The sequence below is a fragment of the Giraffa tippelskirchi genome, chromosome 4, assembly GCF_054371585.1.
Source record: "Giraffa tippelskirchi isolate mGirTip1 chromosome 4, T2T-mGirTip1v1.2.pri, whole genome shotgun sequence".
Taxonomy (NCBI): Eukaryota; Metazoa; Chordata; class Mammalia; order Artiodactyla; family Giraffidae; genus Giraffa; species Giraffa tippelskirchi.
The window spans coordinates 178,623,755-178,648,226 of record NC_137278.1 but is presented as its reverse complement, the minus strand read 5'-3'; the positions used below and the strand labels follow the sequence as shown (position 1 = coordinate 178,648,226).

At 37.5% G+C, this 24,472-nt stretch overlaps 1 protein-coding gene across 6 annotated transcripts in view; it reads right to left on the bottom strand.

Moving 5' to 3' along the window:
* The window catches only part of ITPR2 (inositol 1,4,5-trisphosphate receptor type 2), a 563,179-nt gene that overhangs the window by 375,134 nt on the left and 163,573 nt on the right, over window positions 1-24,472 (bottom strand). For all 6 annotated transcript variants that reach the window (XR_014051645.1, XM_081483690.1, XM_081483688.1 and 3 more), the window contains 9 exons: window positions 23,145-23,296; window positions 18,706-18,805; window positions 18,037-18,197; window positions 10,240-10,381; window positions 7,732-7,893; window positions 3,415-3,587; window positions 2,398-2,517; window positions 2,095-2,280; window positions 437-688 (listed from right to left, as the gene is read on the bottom strand). Coding sequence is in view for 5 of the 6 variants with exons in the window: in XM_081483690.1 (XP_081339816.1) it covers window positions 437-688; window positions 2,095-2,280; window positions 2,398-2,517; window positions 3,415-3,587; window positions 7,732-7,893; window positions 10,240-10,381; window positions 18,037-18,197; window positions 18,706-18,805; window positions 23,145-23,296 (1,448 nt within the window). In the remaining variant the exon portion in view is untranslated. The remainder of the gene's footprint in view (window positions 1-436; window positions 689-2,094; window positions 2,281-2,397; window positions 2,518-3,414; window positions 3,588-7,731; window positions 7,894-10,239; window positions 10,382-18,036; window positions 18,198-18,705; window positions 18,806-23,144; window positions 23,297-24,472) is intronic.

Here is a 24,472-nt window from a genome sequence, read left to right as displayed (position 1 = left end):
ATCCAAAGTTGTCATTTTACTTTCCAAACAGTATCTCATTTGCATTTGGAAGGTTAAAGAAGCCAAATTTGAACACCTTTTGAATGCTTTTCTTTATATTCCATTTCAAAACTGAATACATTTGGGGGAGGGATGGATTGGGAGTTTAGGATTAACAGATGCAAACTATTACATATAGAATGGATAAAAAACTAGATCCTACTGTATAGTACAGGAAACTATATCCAATATCCTATGACAAACCATATGGAAAAGAATATTAAAAAGAATGTATATATGTGCATAACTGAATCACTTTTCTGCATAGTAGAAATTAATACAACATTGTAAATCAACCATCATACTTCAATAAGATAAAATTTTTAAGAAATTGAAGACATTTGATTTTGAGTTCATCAGCTGAATTTAAAGTCATGAGAAATGTTCTCAAACATACTCATGAATTGTGATCTTCGTGGGGATTTCTGTCCAGAGCCGGGCATAGCGAACAGGCACCACGGACTCCTGCGGATCCCGGTCAACATGCATGTGCAGCATGAGGCGACAAAAAGATGCTCGGAGGTCAAAAGGCAGGCTCTCATCTGACATACATCGCAGGATCAAATCAACAGAGAGTTGTGTAGAAATCTGGTTTATGGCCAGATACTGGCGATCCAAGCACATCCTTGCAAAGAGATTTAGCTGGTACCTTAAAAATAGTAAAGGTATTACATTATTTGTCTTATCTGGATAAAGTCTTAGTATCAATCCGCATCTACTTTTATGTTTCTAATATTTCCAACTGTATGTGATACTGGACATTGTGGTAGTGGGTTAAGTGACTGAATGGCAACACATAGATGAGGTCACTTCTATGCCCATTCAGTTGCAATTTCTCTCACTTGTTCCAGCAACAAGTTTCTGGTGGAGACTGTCATCAGGCTCTAGGTTCTTGGTTTCCTAGGATTACAAATACACTAAGCCCAAAGGCTATGGATAACAGCTCTCATGAAACCATCTCTTTCTGCCTTGCCCAGGCTCACTCAGTTCCAGGCTCTCATGTCTACATGTCAAGTGTAGACCTACTCAGTTCCCAAATGATCAATGATTATTCAAGTGATCAACCCAAATGGCATCAGTACACTTTGATTCATCAGCCTCCAAGATACAGAAAGTAGCCTTTGATTTTGTAGCTGTAGAAATCAGGGAACACAAGGAATTCTCTGTCTTTCTCAGAATTTTGTGATTTGGGCCCAGTCTTGGTTTCTGCTTTGGGTTTCCATGCCTTAGACTCAAAAAACACCAACTCGGTTATTGCTCTCACTATACTGACAACATCAACCACCACTGAAACTTCAACAACCATATGCCACCACTGAACTTTCACTACTATAGACACCAGTTTGTCCAAAGTCCTAGGTCTCTACATGACCATGAGCAATATATACATAACTACTGGCTAACGTTCTCTGAGGCCACCTCTACAACCAAATCAGCTTCCCTGGCCCCAGTTCTATCTCCCTCTCAACTCGATTATCTGCACCCACACCAATCAACAAGAGGAAAAAATCCTTTGCTGCACAACAGCTCCAAACTAGCAGAAAATGAGAAAATAACAAGTGATATATGTGGTAAACACAGATGTTTACACTTATTGTGAACATTTTAAATAATACTAAGTATTTCAGCCAGAGAAGGCAATGGCACCCCACTCCAGTGATCTTGCCTGGAAAATCCCATGGATGGAGGAGCCTGGTAGGCTGCAGTTCATGGGGTCACTAAGAGTCGGACACGACTGAGCAACTTCACTTTCACTTTTCACTTTCATGCATTGGAGAAGGAAATGGCAACCCACTCCAGTTTTCTTGCCTGGAGAATCCCAGGGACAAGGGAGCCTGGTGGGCTTCCGTTTATGGGGTCGCACAGAGTCGGACATGACTGAAGTGACTTAGCAGCAGCAGCAAGTATTTCAGCTACCCTAGTTCTGATATAACTTCTTAAATTTCTTTACAGACATTTGACTTCACAGACATCTGACTTCACAGATTTACATATTTCTGAAAATCACCTCTCAATATGTGAGACTGAGAATTACAGTTCTCTATGATACTTAACCTGTAATAGGTAAGGACTTCCAAATCAGCCTTGGTGCCCTCCTTTGCCTCCTGGGCAAGGTGCCTGATAGCTTTGCCATGAGGTTCCTTGTTGCTGTCAATCCAGTAGAGCCAAACTTCTTCCTCATCAATGTCATCTGAAAGGATGGCACTCTCCATGGGGTTGTCTCCTTGCATTGAGACCAGTCTTGAAATAAATAACACACACAAAAATCTATGAAAAAGTTCATTCAGAAACAAGACAAGGAACTGTCCTGCTTACAAATAATGAACATAAAAGGATGCCTCCATCATTTGGGCTTACTTGGTTTGAATGAGAATGTCTGCATTGCCTGGGCTCAACATAAATTTGCAGATGAGTTCTTGAGTTACGGGTATTGCGGTGGTATTAGACACACACAGATCTGATAAATAATCCAAAAACCTGACAAGAGAAAAAAATTAAATTGGACATTAGCAAAAAGCATATCATAAAATCATCCCCCAAAATATACTTTGGGATATAATGAAACTGTCTAGATATATTTTTAATATTATTTCCATGCAACAGTTTTCTAATGTGTTGCTTATCTACTGCATCATTAGAGACACATTAAACATCCAATTATTTGTATTTAGTACAAATCTTGTTTCCGAAAATGATATAAGCTTGCTTCTACTTATTTGGTGATATTCATCCCACAGCACTGTGACTTGTTATATTTACAGTATCAAAACAAAGCCAGATCAAAGCTAACAGTGTACTCAGTAAAACAGACAGCACACACTTAACGTGAATTTGGTCTGGTCAAGTCAGAGGCCTAATTCTACCTTCTAACACTTATTTGCCATGCTAATTAAGAAGATTTTGTCAATCTGCTTGACTTCTCCGCATTCATTTCTCCCAGATAAGGCAGCATGGTATAAGAGAAGGGCGACTTGCCATGAAGTCAGAAACCCTAACTTCTCTTTCTAGTTGGTTTGTAGGCTTATATTTTCTCATCTCTAATATGTGGATAATATTTTATGACCAGTGTACTTCAGGAGAATGTGCAAGGATTTAAATGAAACAATGCATTAATATATATATGAACATATTTTGAAAAACTATGGAGAACTATAAAAACACGTTATCAGAGTCAAAATCAACCACATTTAAATACATTATCTATAAAGGGTTTTGATCTCCTATGAGATAATAACTCATGATGATACATAATTATCATAGCAATAAGTCCAACATTGTTTTGTCCATGAAAGAATTCTAACTTTACAAAAGTTCTGAAAATAAAGCAATAAGCTATAATCCCCATAAGAAAACACTGCATGAACTACTTCAAACCTTGGCTCTCGATTTCTCCTGAGTAAACTAACAAATGTTTCTATTTCTTTTGCTGTAATGTGTTTCTCTAGTAGTTTTCTGTTGTTGTGCAACAAAGCTGTGATGGTATCTTCTGCCAAAATATCATAGCCAATCTGGGACTGCATGACACAGAAATTCTTAGCAATGTATTCCTGCAAAGGAGAAGGACTGTAAGAACGCACTGCCAAACAGCTCAGAAATAACAGGTTCTATTAGGGTCAGCAACAATGATTAATTTATTCATAAGAGAAAACGCACTAAAAATTATTGTCAAAAGAAAAGCAAATAAGTAATTCTTCAATAAATAGGATTTTTGAGGAAGGAACTGCAAATATATTAATATAGACCTCATTTTAATTATAATAGAAAATTACATGTCTAGAAACAATTTTTAATATGGTGCTTACACTTACAAATTAGAAAAACGAAAATAAACCTAGTTAAAATCACAATTTTTTATGACATGATAACTAAGTATCTCACCAGTATAACAGATGCCCTTCTTCAAACACTCACTAAAAGTCATAACCCAGGATTTCAGCATAATTACAGAAATGAAAATGACCCTCTGACATTTTGTTCATGAAGCATGAGTTCCATACTGTTATATGAAGATCCCAGGTGAACCTAGGCGATTTCTTTTTTTTACACATACCACAATGATGTCTTAAATCTTCTCTTTAAAATAATGATAAAATTATATAGCACTTTTCATCTTAAAAAAAAAATCACAAATAAAAAGGTAAATGGGAAAAAAGTCCAGTAAGGTAATATGATTAATCACTTTATTGCTCAGACCGATTCATCCAATAGATATTTCTGGAAGGCCATTCCAGCTCTATAGTATGGTTATGTAAGAGGATGTACTTGCTTTTAGCAAACACATGTTGAAGAACTGAGAGCTAGGAGTATGGCAGTAAACAAGACAGACAAGCTCCCATGGAGCTCATGTCCTACTGATAAAGGACAGTCATTCAGCTAACAAATAGGATCATTTTCGGTATTGATAAGTGAAGTGAAACAAGCGGAAGGATGAGAAAAGCTGACAAATTTAGATGGGGTAGGCGCTGAAGAGGTGACATTTGACCTGGGATAAAAATGATGAAAATGATGAAACGATGGAAATGATTTAAAAAAAAAAAAAATGAGGCAGTCATGGGGAGAGAAGTCATCGAAGCAATGGGAGTAGCAAGCGGAAGGTTCCATGGTGGTGGAACGCAATCTTCTGAGTTCTGTAAACACAGGGTGCCTGTTGAAGCAGGAATGTCGTCAGTGAGGAGAAAACAAGAGCTGACGTGGGAGGTGAGGTCCTGATCAGCCATGTGAAAACAGAAAGGTCTATTCTGAGAGCAAGAGAGAGCCACTGGGCTGTTTCCCCCATGTATGATTCCATCTGCTGCTTCTCCTTCCCACCAGCCTGCCTCTCTATTCCAAGCCACATCTCAGAACTGGTAAGCTTAACCTTCTCCACGGTCCAAAGTGTTCACTTCAATTTCTTGGGGATTCTCCTTAGGGATGTTTTCTATTCTGGGAAAATTTACTGACTAGAATGTGTTCTTGCCTTAAGTAAAACTTACTGATACCAAGGGAACATTTCATACAAAGGTGGGCACAATAAAGGACAGAAATAGTATGGACCTAACAGAAGCAGAAGATATTAAGAAGAGGTGGAAAGAGTACATAGAAGAACTATACAAAAAAGATCTTCATGATCCAGATAACCATGATGGTGTGATCACTCACCTAGAACCTGACATCCTAGAATGTGAAGTCAAGTGGGCCTTAGGGAGCATCACCACGAACAAAGCTAGTGGAGGTGATGGAATTCCACTTGAGCTACTTCAAATCCTAAAAGATGATGCTATGAAAGTGCTGCACTCGATATGTCAGCAAATTTGGAAAACTCAGCAGTGGCCACAGGACTGGAAAAGGTCAGTTTTCATTCCAATCCCAAAGAAAGGCAATGCCAAAGAATGCTCAAACTACAGCACAATTGCACTCATCTCACACACTGGCAAAGTAATGCTCAAAATTCTCCAAGCTAGGCTTCAACAGTACATGAACTATGAACTTCCAGATGTTCAAGCTGGATTTAGAAAAGGCAGAGGAACCAGAGATCAAATTGCCAACATCCACTGGATCACAGAAAAAGCAAGAGAGTCCCAGAAAAAACATCTACTTCTGCTTTATTGACTACACCAAAGCCTTTGACTGTGTAGACCACAATAAACGGTGGAAAATTCTTCAAGAGATGGGAATACCAGACCACCTGACCAACACCCTGAGAAATCTGTATGCAGGTCAAGAAGCAACAGTTAGAACTGGACATGGAACAATAGACTGGTTCCAAATAGGCAAAGGAGTATGTCAAGCCTGTATATTGTCACCCTGCTTATTTAACTTATATGCAGAGTACATCATGAGAAACGCTGGGCTGGAAGAAGCACAAGCTGGAATCAAGATTGCCGGGAGAAATATCAATAACCTCAGACATGCAGATGACACCATCCTTATGGCAGAAAGTATAAAAAAACTAAAGAACCTCTTGATGACAGTGAAAGAAGAGAGTGAAAAAGTTGGCTTAAAGCTCAACATTCAGAAAACTAAGATCATGGCATCAGGTCCCATCACTTCACGGCAAATAGATGGGAAACAGTGTAAACAGTGACAGATTTTATTTTGAGGGGCTCCAAAATCACTGCAGATGGTGACTGCAGCCATGAAATTAAAAGACACTTGCTCCTTGGAAGAAAAGTTATGACCAACCTAGACAGCATATTAAAAAGCAGAGATTACTTTGCCAACAAAGGTCCATCTAGTCAAGGCTATGGTTTTTCCAGTAGTGATGTATAGATGTGAGAGTTGGACTATAAAGAATGCTGAGCACCAAAGAATTGATGCTTTTGAACTGTGGTGTTGGAGAAGATTCTTGAGAGTCCCTTGGACAGCAAGGAGATCCAACCAGCCCATCCTAAAGGAAATCAGTCCTGAATATTCATTGGAAGGACTGATGTTGAAGCTGAAACTCTAATACTTTGGCCACCTGATGTGAAGAAGTGACTCATTTGAAAAGACCCTGATGCTGGGAAAGATTGAAGGCGGGAGGAGAAAGGGATGACAGAGGATGAGATGGTTGGATGGCATCACCGACTTAAGGAACATGAGTTTGAGTAAACTCCGGGAGTTGGTGATGGACAGGGAGGCCTGGCATGCTGCAGTTCACGGGGTTGCAAAGAGTCGGCCACGACTAAGCGACTGAACTGAACTGAACTGATTCCCAAATAACATTCAGCCTTCAGGTCAGACATCCTTAGCCCTCCACAGCTCAGCCCACATGCCTTTCCAGCCCATGCCCACACCATCCTTCCACATGGACTAAACTCATCACCAAAGTTTCCTGACTCATCTCTCCAGCTGTCTAAGAGAAACATAGGACACTAATTTACCAAATGATAACTAACTAAAAACAATTTTGTATTAAGCAGATGTATATAACTGAGCCCACTGCGTATTATAAGACAAAAATGAGACGAAATTCTACATGAGTTGGCAACTTTAAGCTATATCCCGGGATACACCTGGGTTCCCTGTCCTCCATGGTTAGGTGTATCTTGCGATGAAATTGCCCTTCTAGGATCCATTATTCTCTTTTCAGAAATCTCTGTTCACTAAAATGCCAGTTCCCATACAATTTTTGAAAATGATTCTTTTTTTTTTTTTTTTAATGATTCTTATAGTATTCAAATGTTTCCTTCTCCAAGCACCCTTCCTGGGTTATCTGAGCTGAGCTCCTCTCTATCCTGAATTCCCACAATACTGTCTTATCTCCCCTACCCGCTCCATGACTCTGCCTTACATTTCAGATGCACATAATATTTTTTCCATCAGACGATGAACTCTTTAGCCTATACATGATGGGGCATGCCACATGTTTCTAGAAATGCCAAGAAGTGTCTCATTCCTCTTTACATAATATATCCAGCATGCCTCCTGCCCAGCAGGAGCTAATACCGTGCACACACGAGGACTCAGACATCTTCCCCCAACAATTCTAATTTTACAAGGAATAATAAATATATATGTCATTTCAGATACATTTACAGGTCATTTTTGTGTGTTATAAAATATTTCAATTATAAAAGAAACGTTTTGGAACACACACAAATGACCAAGAGAAAACATTTCATTGCAAAGCAGAATTTCCCATTCCTAATTTATATGTCTTGGAACTGTAACCAAACAACTTTGCCCATACTTAAGATGTTAAAAAGATAAAAAGGAGGGCTATCCTTGAACCTGATTTTTCCGGTAGTCCTGCTGCGAATGTCTCAGCACACGGTAGCATAGCCTCAGCATGTACTTATAGGGGGCGTATCTTTGATCCCCCAGATCTTCAAGTCTCAACATTGAGCCTTCTCCTGCTTTCTCCTTAAAGGGTGCTTTAAGAATTCCAAATACCTATTAAGAAAACAACAACTATGACTTATTCTGATGAATGGAGGTGCATGTTTATAATTTTTTAATTTTTTTATAACAAAAAAAGTTGACTCAGAAAGGCTTTTGTAATATTTGAGTAGAATTAGTGTAAAGTAAAAAAAATAAAAGAAAGATTTTGGGGGGATACAAGACCAACATATTAAGGGACAGAAAAATACTGCTAAAAATATTCCCTAAATTAAACGACAAAACAATATTTAAATAAAATGCTTCATTTTGTTTAGAAATTCTATTTTATTAAAATAAAAAAATATTTGGGAAGTGTTCAAGTTCCCAAATAAGTCAGACAGAAAAAGAAAAAAATCATATGATATCACTTATATGCAGAATCTAAAAAAAAATCATACAAGTGAATTTATTTTCAAAACAGAAACAGACTCACAACCTAGAAAATGAACTATGGTTACCAAGTGGAAGGTGGGAGGGAGGGCTAAATTGGGAGTTTGGGACTGACACGTACATACTGCTATATTTAAAGTAACCAATAAGGACTTACCATAAATAAATAAATATTTGGTTAAAAATCAAATAAAAAATTTAAAGATTTTAAGTTTTACCAAGTTACATGAACATATTCAGATGAACAAAAATATAGTTTGACTTCAATGGGCTTTACAACTACTTCTGTGATTCTCTAACTTTCTAAAATCAAAACACTATAACGAAAATATTTACTTTTCATCTAAAACTGACATCAAAAACTACTTCCAAATATTGCTTGTAAACCTCTTGGTAAAAGAATTAACTTATTATTTGTATACATAAAGATGTGACCAAATCAATGAATGTATCAGCATTCAAAACAAATAAGGAGCCATATGGGCAGCTGGTGATACCCAGTGATTCAGATTCTTCTTGTAAGAAAATTAGCAGTTGGGAAGTATTTAAAAAGCATTGAGGAGCATGACTCTTTTAGGCAACAAGATAGCAGGTAGGATTACCTGGAGATGAACTGGCAGGATGAGTAAATTATTTATAAAAGAGCACCTAGGCAAAGACATGAGGAGTCATACAAGAAACCAGAATTCTCCTCTGTAGTCCATGAAATAAAATATGAATTAAAGTTTCTTCAATAATTCTATATTCACTAAACTGTGAATTTTCTATTTATAATACTGAAGTAAAATGTTTGACATATATTGGTTGAAATAATATTAATAAATCATTCAAGGTCCTAAAAGTCCTTGAAATCAAATGTTTTATACAAAAGAAATGCTAATGTTAGAAAAGACTTCGTCTCATTAGATTTGCAACCTTTATTTTATTTGAGAAAAATGTTGATTTTATATATTCTGACAATCAGCTACAGAATATTAATTGATAACGTCTACTGTTTTCCTTTCCCAACTCAACAAGAGCATGTACATTAATAACATAAATTTTATTTTTTAAGTATCTTCCTACAGTCTACAATTCAGGCAGAAGCCCATTACTTATATAGCAATTAACAGAATAAAAAGAATGTACAAAGGTAGGCATGTCCAAATGTGCATAGTATTAGGGAGGAAATTAATTTGCTGGCACGTGATGAACAACTTCAGGAAGACACAGTATAGGAGCATTTCTAGACTTTCAGGGAAAAAACCAGAATACTGTAAAGAGCACTTGTGACTAATGAATAGACTGCCCTACTTTTTGAGGGGAAAATGGGAAAAAAGTAGGAAGCAGATGGAGATGGCAGCTTCCAAGCTCCCCTGGAAATTCTACATAGAACACTATTACAGCATATTTTCTGGAGACAGTTTCACCATGCAGGTTTTTCAGAGGTCTGTGGCAGGCCATCTCCAAGATGGTCCCCAGTGAACCCTGCCTTCTGGAATCACACTCTTATGGAATCCCATCTTCTTGACTGTGAGCTGGAATTACTGGCTCACTTCTAACTAAGAGAACAAGGTAGAAATGATGAGATGTTACAACTTCTAAGATTAGGTTACAAAAAGACTATGACCTCCACCTGGAGGCCCTCTCTTCCTCTGTCTTGGATCCCTCACTTCTAAGGAACACAACCTGCCTGGTCTTGAGGCCTCCCTGTGGAGAGGCCCAGGCGGGTAAGCTGGGCAATAAAGCCTCGCCTATTTGAGCCTCGAGATGACCACAACCCAGCCAAGACCTTGACTGCAGCCTATGAAACACCGTGAGCAAGAACCGCCCACCCAAACCACCCCCAGATTCCTAATCCACAGAAAACCTAAGTATCGGCTGGCTTCAGACACTGTTTTGGGGTAATTTGTTATACATCAATAGGTAACTAATACAAAAACTTTCCTGATACTATAATTCAAAAGATGATGAAATACGCAAAATCACCTGTGCCAATATGTTTTGTTCCCTCATTAACTTCTGCCGTTCTCGGTTTGGCTTGGTGATAAGTACGTCTAGAACATCTTGTCCATTGTTAGGTACATCAGCCACAAAGAAGATAAGGTCTTCCAATAACTTGGTTACAAACCTATCATAAAAAGAAAAGGAAATATTATGGTGTGCTTAATCTTGGAAATATTTTTAAATAAACACTACAGCATTAAGAAGTAAAAGTATTTTATAACAAAATCATTTAATGAAATAACTAATACAGTAAATATTTACTTAAATCTTTGCAAAGAGCATCCCTTCTCCAGTTCCACCAACCCCTACTCCCACCTCCAACTCTAATCAAGTATTTGCAAAGACAATTATGAAATAAAACCCTATGAGTCCCAAAACCAGAGGTGTTAGTTAAGAGGATAACATCCATCAGCAGATGCTTTTTCATGACTGACTCACAAAAAAGGGTATTTTGGCTTTATGAGAGAACAGCTAAACTAAATTCTTAAACTCAAATTTGTTCTTTTTTATTATCAACTCAACTACATTTTCTAATCTTTACCACATTACAATTTCTCCCTGTACACAACAGGAAAAACTTAAATGACCTGCAAAGAGAGACAAGAGCAAGCTATCATATCTCTAAATTGTTCTGAAAGTATCAACTGATCTATAAAAATCACAACACCCTAAAATCATACACTAATGTTTACCTTTAATTCTACATTTTGGCTATTTTTTTAACTATTACTTGAACATTAGTGGCATCTGAACCTGAAGTGTCTGGAGACCCCTTCCTCCCTTAGCTTTCTTCTTCCTCCTTCCTGCATTTTATCATTTTCTGTGTGCCTCTTTTTTGTAAAATTCATACAGGCACTACACCACCAGGGAACTGCATCATATATGAATTTTTTAATACTACAAAAACTATCCAACAAATATTTAAGTAAACTTTATCCAAGAAGATGTCATATATATGCATGATGGAATGCTACCCAGACAGAAGAGAATGAAATAGTATCATTTGCAGCAACATGGATGGACCTAGAGATTATCATACTAAGTGAAGTTCAAGTCAGACAAAAAAAGACAAATACCATATGATATCACTTGTATGTGGAATCTAAAATATGACACAAATGAATTTATTTACAATGTTTTAGCATTTAACAGAAACACAGACATGGAAAACAAACTTATGGTTACAAAAGCAGGCACGGGGTGGGGGAGGAATAAAGTAGGAGCTTGAGATTAGCAGATACAAACTACAATATATAAAACAGATAAACAACAAGGCCCTATTGTATAGCACAGGGAACTATATTCAACATTCTATAATAAACCATAATGAAAAAGAATATGTATATTTATATATAACTGAATCACTTTACACTAGAATCTAACACAACATTGTAAATCAACTATATTTCAATAAATAAGCTTTATCCATATACATCAGCATAATTATTCAGTTATTAGTATGATCAATCAAGATCACATCAACAAAAAAACTACAATTTAAGAGATTCAGTGACTCTAGAAAAGTGTGGAATGTATTCGGTTATGAAGCACCTTGATCTTATCTCCAGATTCAACTCCTGCAAGGGAGTGCAGCCAAGTGGATACACCTATAATCCAGAATTTAGCCACCACATCCAAATTCAGCACACCTCCAAGGTTCATAAACTCACTCCAAATTCCAGAGATATTATGTTTTCTTGTGTGCCTATTTTAAATTTTAACCCAATCTGTTTCTTTTCGACAACATGTCTTAGGAATAGGATTCACTGACATAACTTCTAGGGGCAACCACAGAAATGTAAAACATGATTTCTACACATCAAAATGTGGTGCAAATTTCTTTTGAAATTGTGACTCAACATCTTCTAAATTATTCTGTTGTCCCTAACAGAAATAATAAAATATTTATTCTGAGCTCCGACTGCTTCAGCAAACTAAAATTGAGTTGAGCCTCAAGGGCTTAATCTACAAGTCCAGTCCAAGCATAAATACATCTCATCTGCATTTTCTTTTAAGAAGTATTGGTATTTTTTTTTCTCTTGCGGTTTAGAGGATATTGTATTCAGGTGTTTAGTTATCTAAGAAAGCACAACTCTTGGAGCAACTACAAATGGCCTCTGCTTCAAACTCTTCCAGATGGCTTACAAATTAATGATGGTGGAGATGTAGATGTAGAGAATGATCTTGTGGACACAGCAGGGGAAGGAGAGGGTAGGACAAATCGAGAAAGTAGCTTTGACATATATACACTACCATATGTAAAATAGATATAGTGGGAAGTTGCTATATAACACAGGGAGCCCTGCCTGGTGCTCCATGATGACCTAGAGGGGGTAGGATGGTGGGAGATGGGAGGGAGCTCATGAGGAAGGGGATATATATATATATATATATAGTTATGACTGATTCTCAATGTTGTACAGCAGAGACCAACACAATATTGTAAAGCAATTATCTTCCAATTAAAAATAAATTAAAAACTGGTGATAGCTAATGGAATGATGATGAAGAAAATTAACCGTCTTGACTGAGAATGACTATACATTAACCTTATTTGCAGAGCCCACCTCCCCTAATGATGAGGCAATGATAGTCAAGAAAATGAGTCTTCTCTTTTGACCTCCAAAACTGTTGAAACTTTATTTTTGTCTTTTTACCTCAAGCATCCCATCTGTGGCAAATAAAACTGATTTTTTCAGTTTATACCAAATTACAATTCTATACTGGGAGATGAGTGAAAGTGAAAGTGAAGTTGCTCAGTTGCGTCTGACTCTTTGCGACCCCATGGACTGTAGCCTACCAGGCTCCTCCGTCCATGGGATTTTCCAGGTAAGAATACTGGAGTGGGGTGCCATTTCCTTCTCCAGGAGATCTTCCCAACCCAGGGATTGAACCCGGGTCTCCCGCATTGCAGGCAGACGCTTTACTGTCTGAGCCACCAGGGAGATGAGTAGGTCCTTTAATCATTCAAACTTATTAATTTCCTTTTACTAAAAACTTTTTGTGTGAATTTTTTTACCATATGCAGCCATGATAGACAAAATATATATTTAAAAAAGACATACCTAAAACATAAAAAAAAACATCAGGAATGAAATAAGAAACACAGTGATGAGCAAGGATAATATTCAGTACTGGCAAGACAATGGGAACTGAAAGCATGTGGCAGGGAAGTAAACTAAAGATACAAAAGCAGAGACTAAAGCAGGATGTCTCCATCTCTTAAAGGAACCCTAAAGGTATTGTGACCCTTGTTCCAGTCCTGGCTGTGCAGTGAGTGACAGGAGGAAAGAGAGGAAGCACACAGACAGGACTGGACTCAACCACCCGCAATCTCAATGGCTAAAGCCTCAAATTACCAGAGGACATGAATTCTCAGCCCTCAATATCAGATCTGGCTCTCGACCTGTTGAGATGAGCCAGGTGGAGGCAACCATAAAACTAATAAAGAAGATGAGAGAATGCAGAGAGAGAATATGAAAAAAAATTCCACTCAAGAAGAACCTGCATATTTAAATTTCAAAGCACAAGAGAAAAACTAACATTAGGAAAGCCATCCATCATACTAAAAAACCAGGAGGCGACTTCATCACCAAAAAAATGCAAGTAACAGTACAATTTCAAAATAACTTTTAAATCAGTGTGTTTCCAATCCTCAAAGAGTTAAGAAAACAATTATATACCAAAGAAGACAATATACATAAAAAAGGGCAGATACAAATGAAGAAAATGTGGCTATGCAAAAGAACCAGTAGAAATCTGAGAAACAAAATTATAATCATTTAAATAAAAATATAATTCATGAAGGTAAAATACTACACACACATTTTAAGAAAATGTGGTGACTTACAGACAATATCAAAGAAATCAATCTTGGAAGCAGGACAAATTTCGAAAGGCAAATTATAAAAGGAAAGTTAAGAGAAAAGGGAGATGAATTAAGAGAATTCAACACACATCTAATAGGAGTTCCAGAAGAGAGATAAGAGGAAAAGATAAGAAATATTTGAAGGAAAATGGCTGAAAATTTTCCACAATTGAATAAAAATATAAGTATTCTGATTAAAAGTATACCCTAAGTGTCAAGTGGGAAAAACAAAATTAAAAATTACTCATAAACACATTGTAGTGAAACTTTAGGACATCAAAGACAAAATAAAAAATCTACAAAATTATCAGAAAGTAAAGAAAAATGCCAATAAAGGATAACAATTCTTAATGGCAACAAGACACAACAGAAAATAATTGTTATAACTTTAAAATACTAAAGAAAAAGAATTGTCAAGCTGGCATTTCATACATAAAGCATCAGTTAAATAAGGAGGTAAAATAAAGACATCCCCATATAAAGATTAATAAGATTTATAACCTCATTGAATAGACTAAAGAAAAAATTTCAGCAAAAAGGAAAGTGAACCCAGAGAGGAGTGAAAAGCAAGAAATAAAAGTAAGTAGAATAAAAGGTAAAATACATTAAGAAATATAATGAATAACTGAAAAATAATTTTAGGAACTAAATTTTCAGGAAAAAAGTGATACATCATAATTTAGATGACATAAGTAATTTAAAGAGTAAACTCAGAACTATGCATCTAGACAACTAGTCTCCCCCAAAAATAGATGGGAAGTAGAATAGCAGAGAATAATCAAAGCATTCTGAAGTATTTTTCTCCCATGAGAGAAAGAAATATTTTCAAGTTGTGTAAAAAAGAATATATAGCTGAAATGTATGACAAGACCATATGGGCACTTGCAAAAGAATAGGAATAGGATCTATAGCTTCTAAACTAGAAGAAAAGTAAAAATGGGGAGAAAATACAAACTGAACCACTCTAACAGAAAGGAAGAAAGAAGAGGGAAAAGAAAAAGAGCTCTACAAGAGAAAGAAAATAACAAAATATGATACCCACTGGTATTCAAATAAATCCAAACACATCATTTAACAAATCAAGGTAATTCAACTTTAGTGAATTCAAATAGACTATCAGATTATATTTTTAAAATCCAGCTCTTGCCTGCTCACAAGACATTAACAAAGCAAAATGACTTGTAAATCTGAAACAAATGGATATGAAAAAAAGTTATCTACTCAAACACTAAACAAAGGATAGCGGGTGTCAAGACAGGAATATCAAGCAAGTAAAATTCAAAGGGAAATGACACCGCTACAGGAAAATATTAACTCTGTATCAGAAGGACATCTGATCTGGTGATCACATGTTGGATGGCCCCTGCTCTAGACTCTGAGCTCCTGTCTCAGGGAACTGGAACCAGTACTCAAGCCTGTAAATTGCATGAAGATGTGAATGGAGTCTGAGCTGCTCATGGCTGCATTGCCACCATGTGTAAACTGTCCTAAGAATACTACACAATTTTAACAAACAAGGAAATCCTGTCACATATGACAGCATGAGTGAACCTCCTTTGTGAAATAAACCAGTCACAGAAGGACAAACACTGCATGATTCCACTTACACGAGGAGTGACTGCGTCCTTAAACTTTGCTCCTTACTGTCAAACTATGTTTCAAAATGCTTATACCAACTATCTCTTGGAAAGCAAGGAGATCAAACCAGTCAATCCTAAAGGAAATCAGTCGTGAATATTCAGAAGGACTGATGCTGAAAGCTTCCAATACTTTAGCCACCTGATGTGAAGAACTGACTCATTGGAAACGACTGTGATGCTGGGAAAGATTGAAGGCATGAGGAAAAGGGGACGACAGAGGATGAGATGGTTGGATGGCATCACCGACACGATGGACATGAGTTTGAGCAAGCTCTGGGAGTTGGTGATGGACAAGGAAGCCTGGTGTGCTGCAGTCCATGGGTTCGCGAAGAGTCGGACATGACTGAGCCACTGAACTGAACTGATATCAATGATCATTTCACCAGCTGTGCATGAGAGTTTCAGTGTGTGAATGCCTGGGAAATTGGTAATTTCTTATTTTTCCTATTCAAATTGAAAGGTATGTAGCAGACCATGAAGTGGAGAAATACAGAGAATGCGTGTGCTCTGGTGTGTTGGAAACCTATGGACTTCAAAAACACACCTGATTAAATCCCCCACTTGTGGTGTGACCTTACCTGATTGCCTTAAACTTTCAATTTTCCTTTATGTAGAATGAGAATAATGTCCATATCAAGGCTGTTTGAAGGACTACAGAAATATATTTACAGTGCCTAACATAGTACTAGTATAAAGTAGGGATGAAATGACTGATGGCTATCAGTATCACTCTTTCTTACTCATTTCCAAAATGGAATGAGTGGAAGAATCAAAGATCCAGTTTCTTCCAGCGTCTTCGAGCAAGTTACAAGGGCAGAAAGCTACACTTTTACAGACTGTTTCCTGGTATTATATAACATGTTTGCTTTGTGGGACTTGAGCAGAGAAATGTATCTTGAATAAATAAGAACACAAAAACATAAAACTTTGAGGGCCTTTAAAACTCCAAACCCAAATATCAAATCAAGTGCATCAAAAGGCATCTCTTATGAAACATTTAAAAGGAAAGATCAGAAAGTAACTCCAAACAACTGTGTTCAAGCCAAACGAAAATAGAAAAATGTAAACATTCCCCAGATTTTAATGTTACTATTTTCATTCATGCACCAGGATCTGCTCATTGAGAAGCAGGTGTGCTGCCATGGAGACCATTCTACGTATTTCCTTTGAGTCATTCATTCACTTGAGAGCTACTGCAAGAGTTGATAACTGACTCTTGATGATTTAAAAGTTATCCTAGCTCATGCAGCTCAACACCAGAAAAATAAATGATCCAATCAAAAAACGGGACAAAGAACTAAAAAGACATTTCTCCAAAGAAGACATACAGATGGCTAACAAACACATGAAAAGAAGTTCAACATTACTCAATATCAGAGAAATGCAAATCAAAACCACAATGAGGTACCATCTCACGCTGGTCAGAACGGCTGCTATCAAAAAGTCCACAAACAATAAATGCTGGAGAGGGTATGGGAAAAAGGGAATGCAAACTAGTACAGCCACTATGGAGAAGAGTGTAGAGATTCCTTAAAAAACTGGAAACAGAACTGCCATATGACCCAGCTATCCCACTGCTGGGCATACACACTGAGGAAACCAGAATTGAAAGAGACACGTGTACCCCAATGTTCATCCCAGCACTGTTCACAATAGCCAGGACATGGAAGCAACCTAGATGTCCATCGGCCAACGAATGGGTAAGAAAGCTGTGGTACACATATATGATGGAATATTACTCAGCTTTAAAAAGAACACATTTGAATCAGTTCTAATGAGGTGGATGAAACTGGAGCCTATTATACAGAGTAAAGTAAGTCAGAAAGAAAAACACCAATACAGTATATTAACGCATATATATGGAATTTAAAAAGATGGTAACGATGACCCTATATGCGAGACAGCAAAAGAGACACAGATATAAAGAATAGATTTTTGGATTCAGTGGAGAAGGCAAGGGTGGGATGATGTGAGAGAATAGCATTGAAACGTATATATTACCATATGTGACATAGATGACCGTCCAAGTTCGATGCATGAAACAGGGCACTCAAAGTCAGTGTACTGGGACAACCCTGAGGGATGGGATGGGGAGGGAGGTGGGAAGGGGGTTCAGGATGGGGGACACATGTACACCTATGACTGATTCATGTCAATGTATGGCAAAAACCACCACAATATTGTAAAGTAATTAGCCTCTAATTAAATAAATAAATTAAAAAATATGAATGATAAATAAATAAGTAAAAGTCATTCTAGAAAACTACTAACCTCCTTTCATTCTGGGTTATTGTGCCATTTTCCAGCTTTTTAACTGTAGTCGCCAGCACTTTATTTGCATCATTGGCAAAGTCTAAGTCTCGGACCTCGGACAGTGGGACAGACACAATGGCAAATGCTTCTTTATCTTCTTTTGTTTGGCAAGTTCCAATCTGCAATGTGTTTTTCCATTAAGATTAGTTGCTTTATTCAAAAATGATGTAACATTCTTCAAGTACTAACACATCTTAGTACTGTGGAAGAGGTACAAAACAGAAGTAGATGATCCAAACATGGCAATTCTTACAAGCATTGCCAACTATGAAAAGCTGTAGAGACACAGATCTCTCCTGCCCACTTCTTGCCTTGTTCTCAAAGCCCAAATGGCAATGTTGCCCTTTTACCCTTGCCCTTTGCTTCAGTTTCAACAGAGGAGAGGAAATGCCCTTCTGGAATCTTCTTCCCTTTCTACATGCTGCTCCCATTCTCTTGGTATCTCTGCTGCATCTTCTTGAATCACAGCCCTGCAGTGACCTGACTGGTGGGCATGAGTCCTTGATGAAATTCATTGCAATAATTTCTAATATTGACAAAGTACAGTTGTAAAAACATGTCAGTCATCCCCTAATCCTATTCAGACAACATATGGATGAAAAGTAAACCATTCTCAGAAACATTTACCTTCAACATAACAGGCCTCTCTTCATCCGTGTCTATGGGGATGCTAGTACTGGTTACCCACGTGTTTGTACATAAATGTCTTAACCGAACATATGAGTTCCTAAAAGAAAAATAATATTTTAAAAATGGTTTATAAAAAATTAACACACTTAACATTAACATATTTAACAGTTTCATACATGATATGAATATAAATATATTTTAGGCAATTAACTGAGTATAGATCAGTCACATTTAAAGAGAAAATCTGACTACAGACTATTTCAAAGCATGCAGTATTATTACCTAGACCAGTGGTTCTCAAAATCTGGACCTTGGACCAGCACCATCAGCATCACCTGGACACTAGTTAGAAATACAAATTCCAAGGTTTTACCCCAGTCCACCGAATCAGAGAATCAGAGCATAAAGTCCAACAGTGAGTATTTTACCAGCCTTTCCAGGAAATTCTGATGTATACGAAGGTAAGAAGCACTGTCTGTGTAACCATCTCAGTTATAATGGCTGTCTCACTGTAGTCCCTTTTGTGGTTTAACCATTTGCACATGAAAGTATATAGTGTAGTCAATCCTCAATAATTGCAGATTACGTACTTGTGACAAATTATCTGTAACCCCAAAATCAATTCTTGGGGGCACTCTGGCAGTCTTTCTCAGACATGCATAGAGTGGTAAAAAATTTGATTCCCTGCCATTTACGTCCCCAGTGAGACTGAACAAGGCGATGCTCTGCCTTCTCATTTCTGCTCTTGAACTGTCAACAAGCGTCCTTTGGTGGTCTGTATATTACCATGTTTTTCACTGTCACTGGGGAATTCATTGTTGAAAACAGTCCCGAGCATAGTGCTGAAGTGCTGTCTTGTGTTCCTGTAGAGTAAAGCTGTGATGTGCATTACAGAGAAAACACTAATGACAGAGAAGCTTCATCCAGGCATGAGTTATAGTGCTGATGGTCATGAATTCAGTGTTCATGAACCAAAAATATATATTAAGTGAGGTGTCTTTAACCAAAAACACATAGAAAACAAGGTTGAGTATTAACTGATTGACAAAAATACTGTGTCCAGAGGCTTGCAGGAACCTAACTCGATAATTCTCTTAGGAGCAATGGTCCCGTATTTGGTAATTCATGTTCCCACAATAATAAGAACCAATGATGGGTGAATTGTGAGAGAGTGTATGGGAAAGAATAGCTAGAGCTTCCTCCAGCTCAAATATTACCATTTTCAGTGAAACTTTTATTATCATTTCTTAAACAAAATGAATCAAGTGTCCATTAAAAGAAAACCATTGTGGTAAGTTCTCTGCCTTCAAGTTGCAAGAAGTTCAGCAGGAAAGATAAGATAAATCCCTATAACACAAGGCAGAAAGCATTAAGTCCAATAAGAGAAACTCATATTAAAAAAAAAAAAAAAAAAGGCTTCAGGGAAAGAGATTTAGTCTCAAACACCATAGTTCTGCTCATTCATAAAAGTAGATAGAGACTGAGTTTCACAAATCTAGAACAGCAAAGGTCCAATCATTGTCCAAATAATCAGCAAAGGTCCAGTACTTAAACACCTCTGTGATACCACTTATCTTCTGCATGGAATTATACAGGATATGTCATTTGGACTCAGTTATCCTCACCATTGTATTTTAAGCATCTGGAAAGTGGGGCCATAGCTTATTCAGCTCCATGGTCGTTCCCTGCACTTTTTCTATAGACGCTTATGGAGTCAACCTAGATGGCTGAGTTCCAAACTAATGAGACCACTCTTGAGCATAATAGCTTGCAATTTCCAAGAATTCTAGAAGTGAATAACTCCTTAGGACCTATACCACAAAAATCCTTTCTTAGAATCTTGATGTAATTTGAATGTCTAAAATATGAAGGCATTGGGAGGACTTCCTGGCAGTCCAGGGCTTAAGACTTTGCCTTCCAATGCAGGGGGTATGGGTTTGATCCCTGGTTGGGGAGATCCCACATGTCTCAAGGCCAAAAAAAACAAAACATAAAACAGAAGCAATATTGTAACAAACTCAATAAAGATTTTAAAAATGATCCACATCAAAAAAAATCTTAAATAAATAAAAATAAAAGATGAAGGTATGCATCATAGTGGTTAAGAGTATAGACTTCAAATTCACACACATCAGGATCAAATTCCACCTCATGAGCTAGACATTGATTGATCAACCTAGTCACACTAAGCCAGTAGTTCCCCAACCTGGCTGCACATTAGAGTCACCAGTAAAGCTTCTACAGCCTGTCACCCAGGCTGCACTGCACATTATTTAAATCAGAATGTCTGGGACTCAGAGAAGGCATCAGTGCTTTTTAAAGATCTCCAAGTGATTTCACTGGTCTTCATGTGGCCAGAGCATAAAGGGCAGAATGCTACACAGGTGATCCCAATTTAAAGCTGACATGAAAAGCACAGCATTAACTAGTTCATCCCAGGTGGCTCAGAATTCGCCCACAATGTGGGAGACCTGGGTTCGATCCCTGGGTCGAGAAGATCTCCTGGAGAAGGAAATGGCAATCCACTACAGTATTCTTGCTTGGGAAATCCCATGGACGGAGAAGCCTGGTGGGCTACAGTCCATGAGGTCGCAAAGAGTCAGACATTACTGAGCAATTAAGCACACACAGCACAGCTAGTCTTTAGTTCTGATCTGTTAGAATTGCTGACAGGATATTTATAAAGAACTTGACAGAGTGCTCAGCACATAACAAGAGCTCCAGAGTTATATTACAATAGTAGTTATTACTAAGTGTTCATTAGTGGAAGCTTTAAAACAACTAATGACAAAGAATATGTTAATACAAAAATCTGTTCTATAATGAGAAGGGCTTCAGCGGCTCTGAATAGTAATAGATGAACCCTTCCATATAGAGCAAGGCTCTGGGGCTTGTCTATACTTTATAGTGAGATCTTTCTACCTTTTCCTTAAGCAAATTTTCTTGGTTAGAGTTCAAGAAGGTCTCTATGTTTGCTGAGTTAAAATTTAAAGTGAGTAGTCAGAGCAAGGATTTATTAAGATGCCATACTCAGAAAAGAAGGTCAGAGACTTGCATCAGGTCAAACCTTCAGTGGGGATCTCTTTACAGATCTCTATAGGTAGCCCAAAGAGAAATGGCTCACGGAAGGCCAAGATTCAGCATTTCGCCCATCCAAGTTCCAAACAGGTCTGATCCTGCTTAGCTTCCAAGATCAGGCATGTTCTGGGTGGTGTGACCATAGACTCAGCTACATATCTCATGAGTGAGAACAGCTGTGAAACAGCCCAGGAAGCCCAAGGAGCAGTGATTTCTGGCAGTGTTAGTAGAGCAACTTTTTACTTTCTCTGAAAGTAACCTGCACAGTAATGTCTACATTTTCAGCATGTACCTTCAATCTAACCACTGTGATCTGCCCAAGGCCAAGGACAATCATGCTGAATCAAGGACAATTTAGAACAATCCCACTAAATAATAAAGGCAAAACTCCGTGCATCTAGAGATTGCCTCCTAGTGCTATTATTGGAAGGTAGACAGCTGTAGGCCAAAAAAATAAAAAAAACTTAATCAAATCCAAACAAAAGAATGTAAAATATTCTCTCACTTTAAATTAACAGTTACCTCATTAACAATCCTCCTTCCCCCTCTTCATTTAGGTCTACTTGTCTCCTAGCTGGGCCTTCAGCACAGCTAGTAAATTTCAAGATTTTTCCATTTTGTGTTCCTGCTGCTTAAAACACTTCTCCCAGATGGAGAGGGCTTGATCTTTCAAATCATTCAGATCTTTTCTCAAATGTCCTAAATCAGAGGTCTCATACCTAATAATAGAACTCTCTATACGCTTCAATTTTTCTTCAAAACATTTTTATTACCTGACCTTATAGTTTGTGCTTATTTCTTTATTACCTCTCTCTTCCATTTGAATTTAAGTTCATAACCAGTTTGCTCACAGTTTTCCTCCCAATGCCAAGGGCAATGCTTGGGAGGTAATCAATGTTCAGTAAAGATCTGTTGACTCAAGGACTAAATAAATGAACAAATGGATGAATAAATAAGTAAATGAATGAAATCTGGAATTTGACATAATAAAAATGTCACAAGTATTTTTAAATTAATTTTTACAGGAGTATAAAAATGCTGTAAGTATTGATGGAAATGCTTCTAGATTGTTTTTCATTTTAGTAACCAAGGAACATCCAAGTAATAGAAATAAATAATTCTTATGAATGTTTCAGAATTTCTCTTGTCCTGAACTTTATACTTATTTTTAAGAATAGAACAGCTATGTTAATCTACTCATAAAAGAGGCATGATTTTTTACACTTGTTTTTCACTTCTACTTGCTCTCTTGCTGTCACAAAAATTATATTAAAATTATGGTTTTAATTCCTTACCAACCAGTAAAATTACTCGAAGGGACATTATTGCTTAACCTGTTTTTGTGTGTTTTTTTTTACCTTGGAACCAGGCAGTCCGCTCTCTGAAGAGTCGTGGCATCCAGTTCGAAAAGCGACGCAATGTCATTTCCATGTGGGACTGAGACCAAAGTGTACATGATCTTCTCCCCTGCCTGGCGTTTCTTCTTTGAAGCTGGCAGATCTCCATCTCTCTGTTGAGGTGGTAGAATGTTTTTTACTTTTATTATGTTTCTTACTAAACTGGGAGAGAAGTTTAAATTTGCATGTATTTCTTCATTGGATTATAGTGATGCCTAGTTCACACACTCCAGAGGACTTTACCTGGGCAAATTATCGAAGCAGCAACAGTCAAAATAGTTATGGCCCTTCCCTGATAGTAAACCTATTTTCACAGTAGTAATTTTGAGCATTCCACATTTAAAACAAACACAGAGGGACTTCCCTAGTGGTCCAGAGGTTAAGAATCTGCCTTCCAATATAGGTGATGCGGATTTCAATCCCTGGTCCGGAAACTAAGATTCCACATGCCTGAGGGCAACTAAACCCATGCGCTGCACTGACTGAGCCTGAAAACTCTAGAGCCCATGCTCCATAACTAGAGAAAACCCACACACCACAACGAAGACTCAGCTCAGCCAAAAAAAACAAACAAAAACAGAGAGGAAACAGTGTGCTGAATCATCTAGATTTCGTAAATTGGAAGCATGGAAGTATTTCAGAGTTCCTGCCTAATCCCTAAAACACCACTGGGATATTAACTTGGAGTGACAGGGAATCAACAGCAGGATTCCCATTCAGTTCATTGGCTACTCTATAAGATCCCAGAAGATACCACAATGTCAAATAAAGTGAAGTCAAATGGAATAGAAGCCTTTATGATGAAACCCAGCCAATATTTCCACTACATCCCTACCATTTTAAGCAGAGAACAACACAAGACTGATGATTATGCATTTTCTCTTGAACTTCCCCAAGTTCCTATCTCCCATGGAAGGATCTGATATATAAGAAAACCAAAACAGGATACAACAATCATAATATAAGCTTGGTAATACTTCTACATATTTACTAAATCAATTAAATTTGAATATAAGAGAGGACAGCTGTCATTGTACCATCAAAGGAAGTTGAACGAAAATAGAGGAGAGAAGGGGTGCTCAAAAGTAAATGAGAGCAGTTCATATCCAAAGACAAGCTTCGCTTTCAAGGTCGCCGTGGCAATGTAGTACTACACCTGACCATTCCAAAATGTTCACTTAAAGCACCATCCAAAGACTGTGAGCATCATTTTCCTTGGGTCAGAAAATCTTTGCCATTTCTTGCTGGTGTCTTCTATAAATGGTGCACAAATTGGCAGCACCACTGAC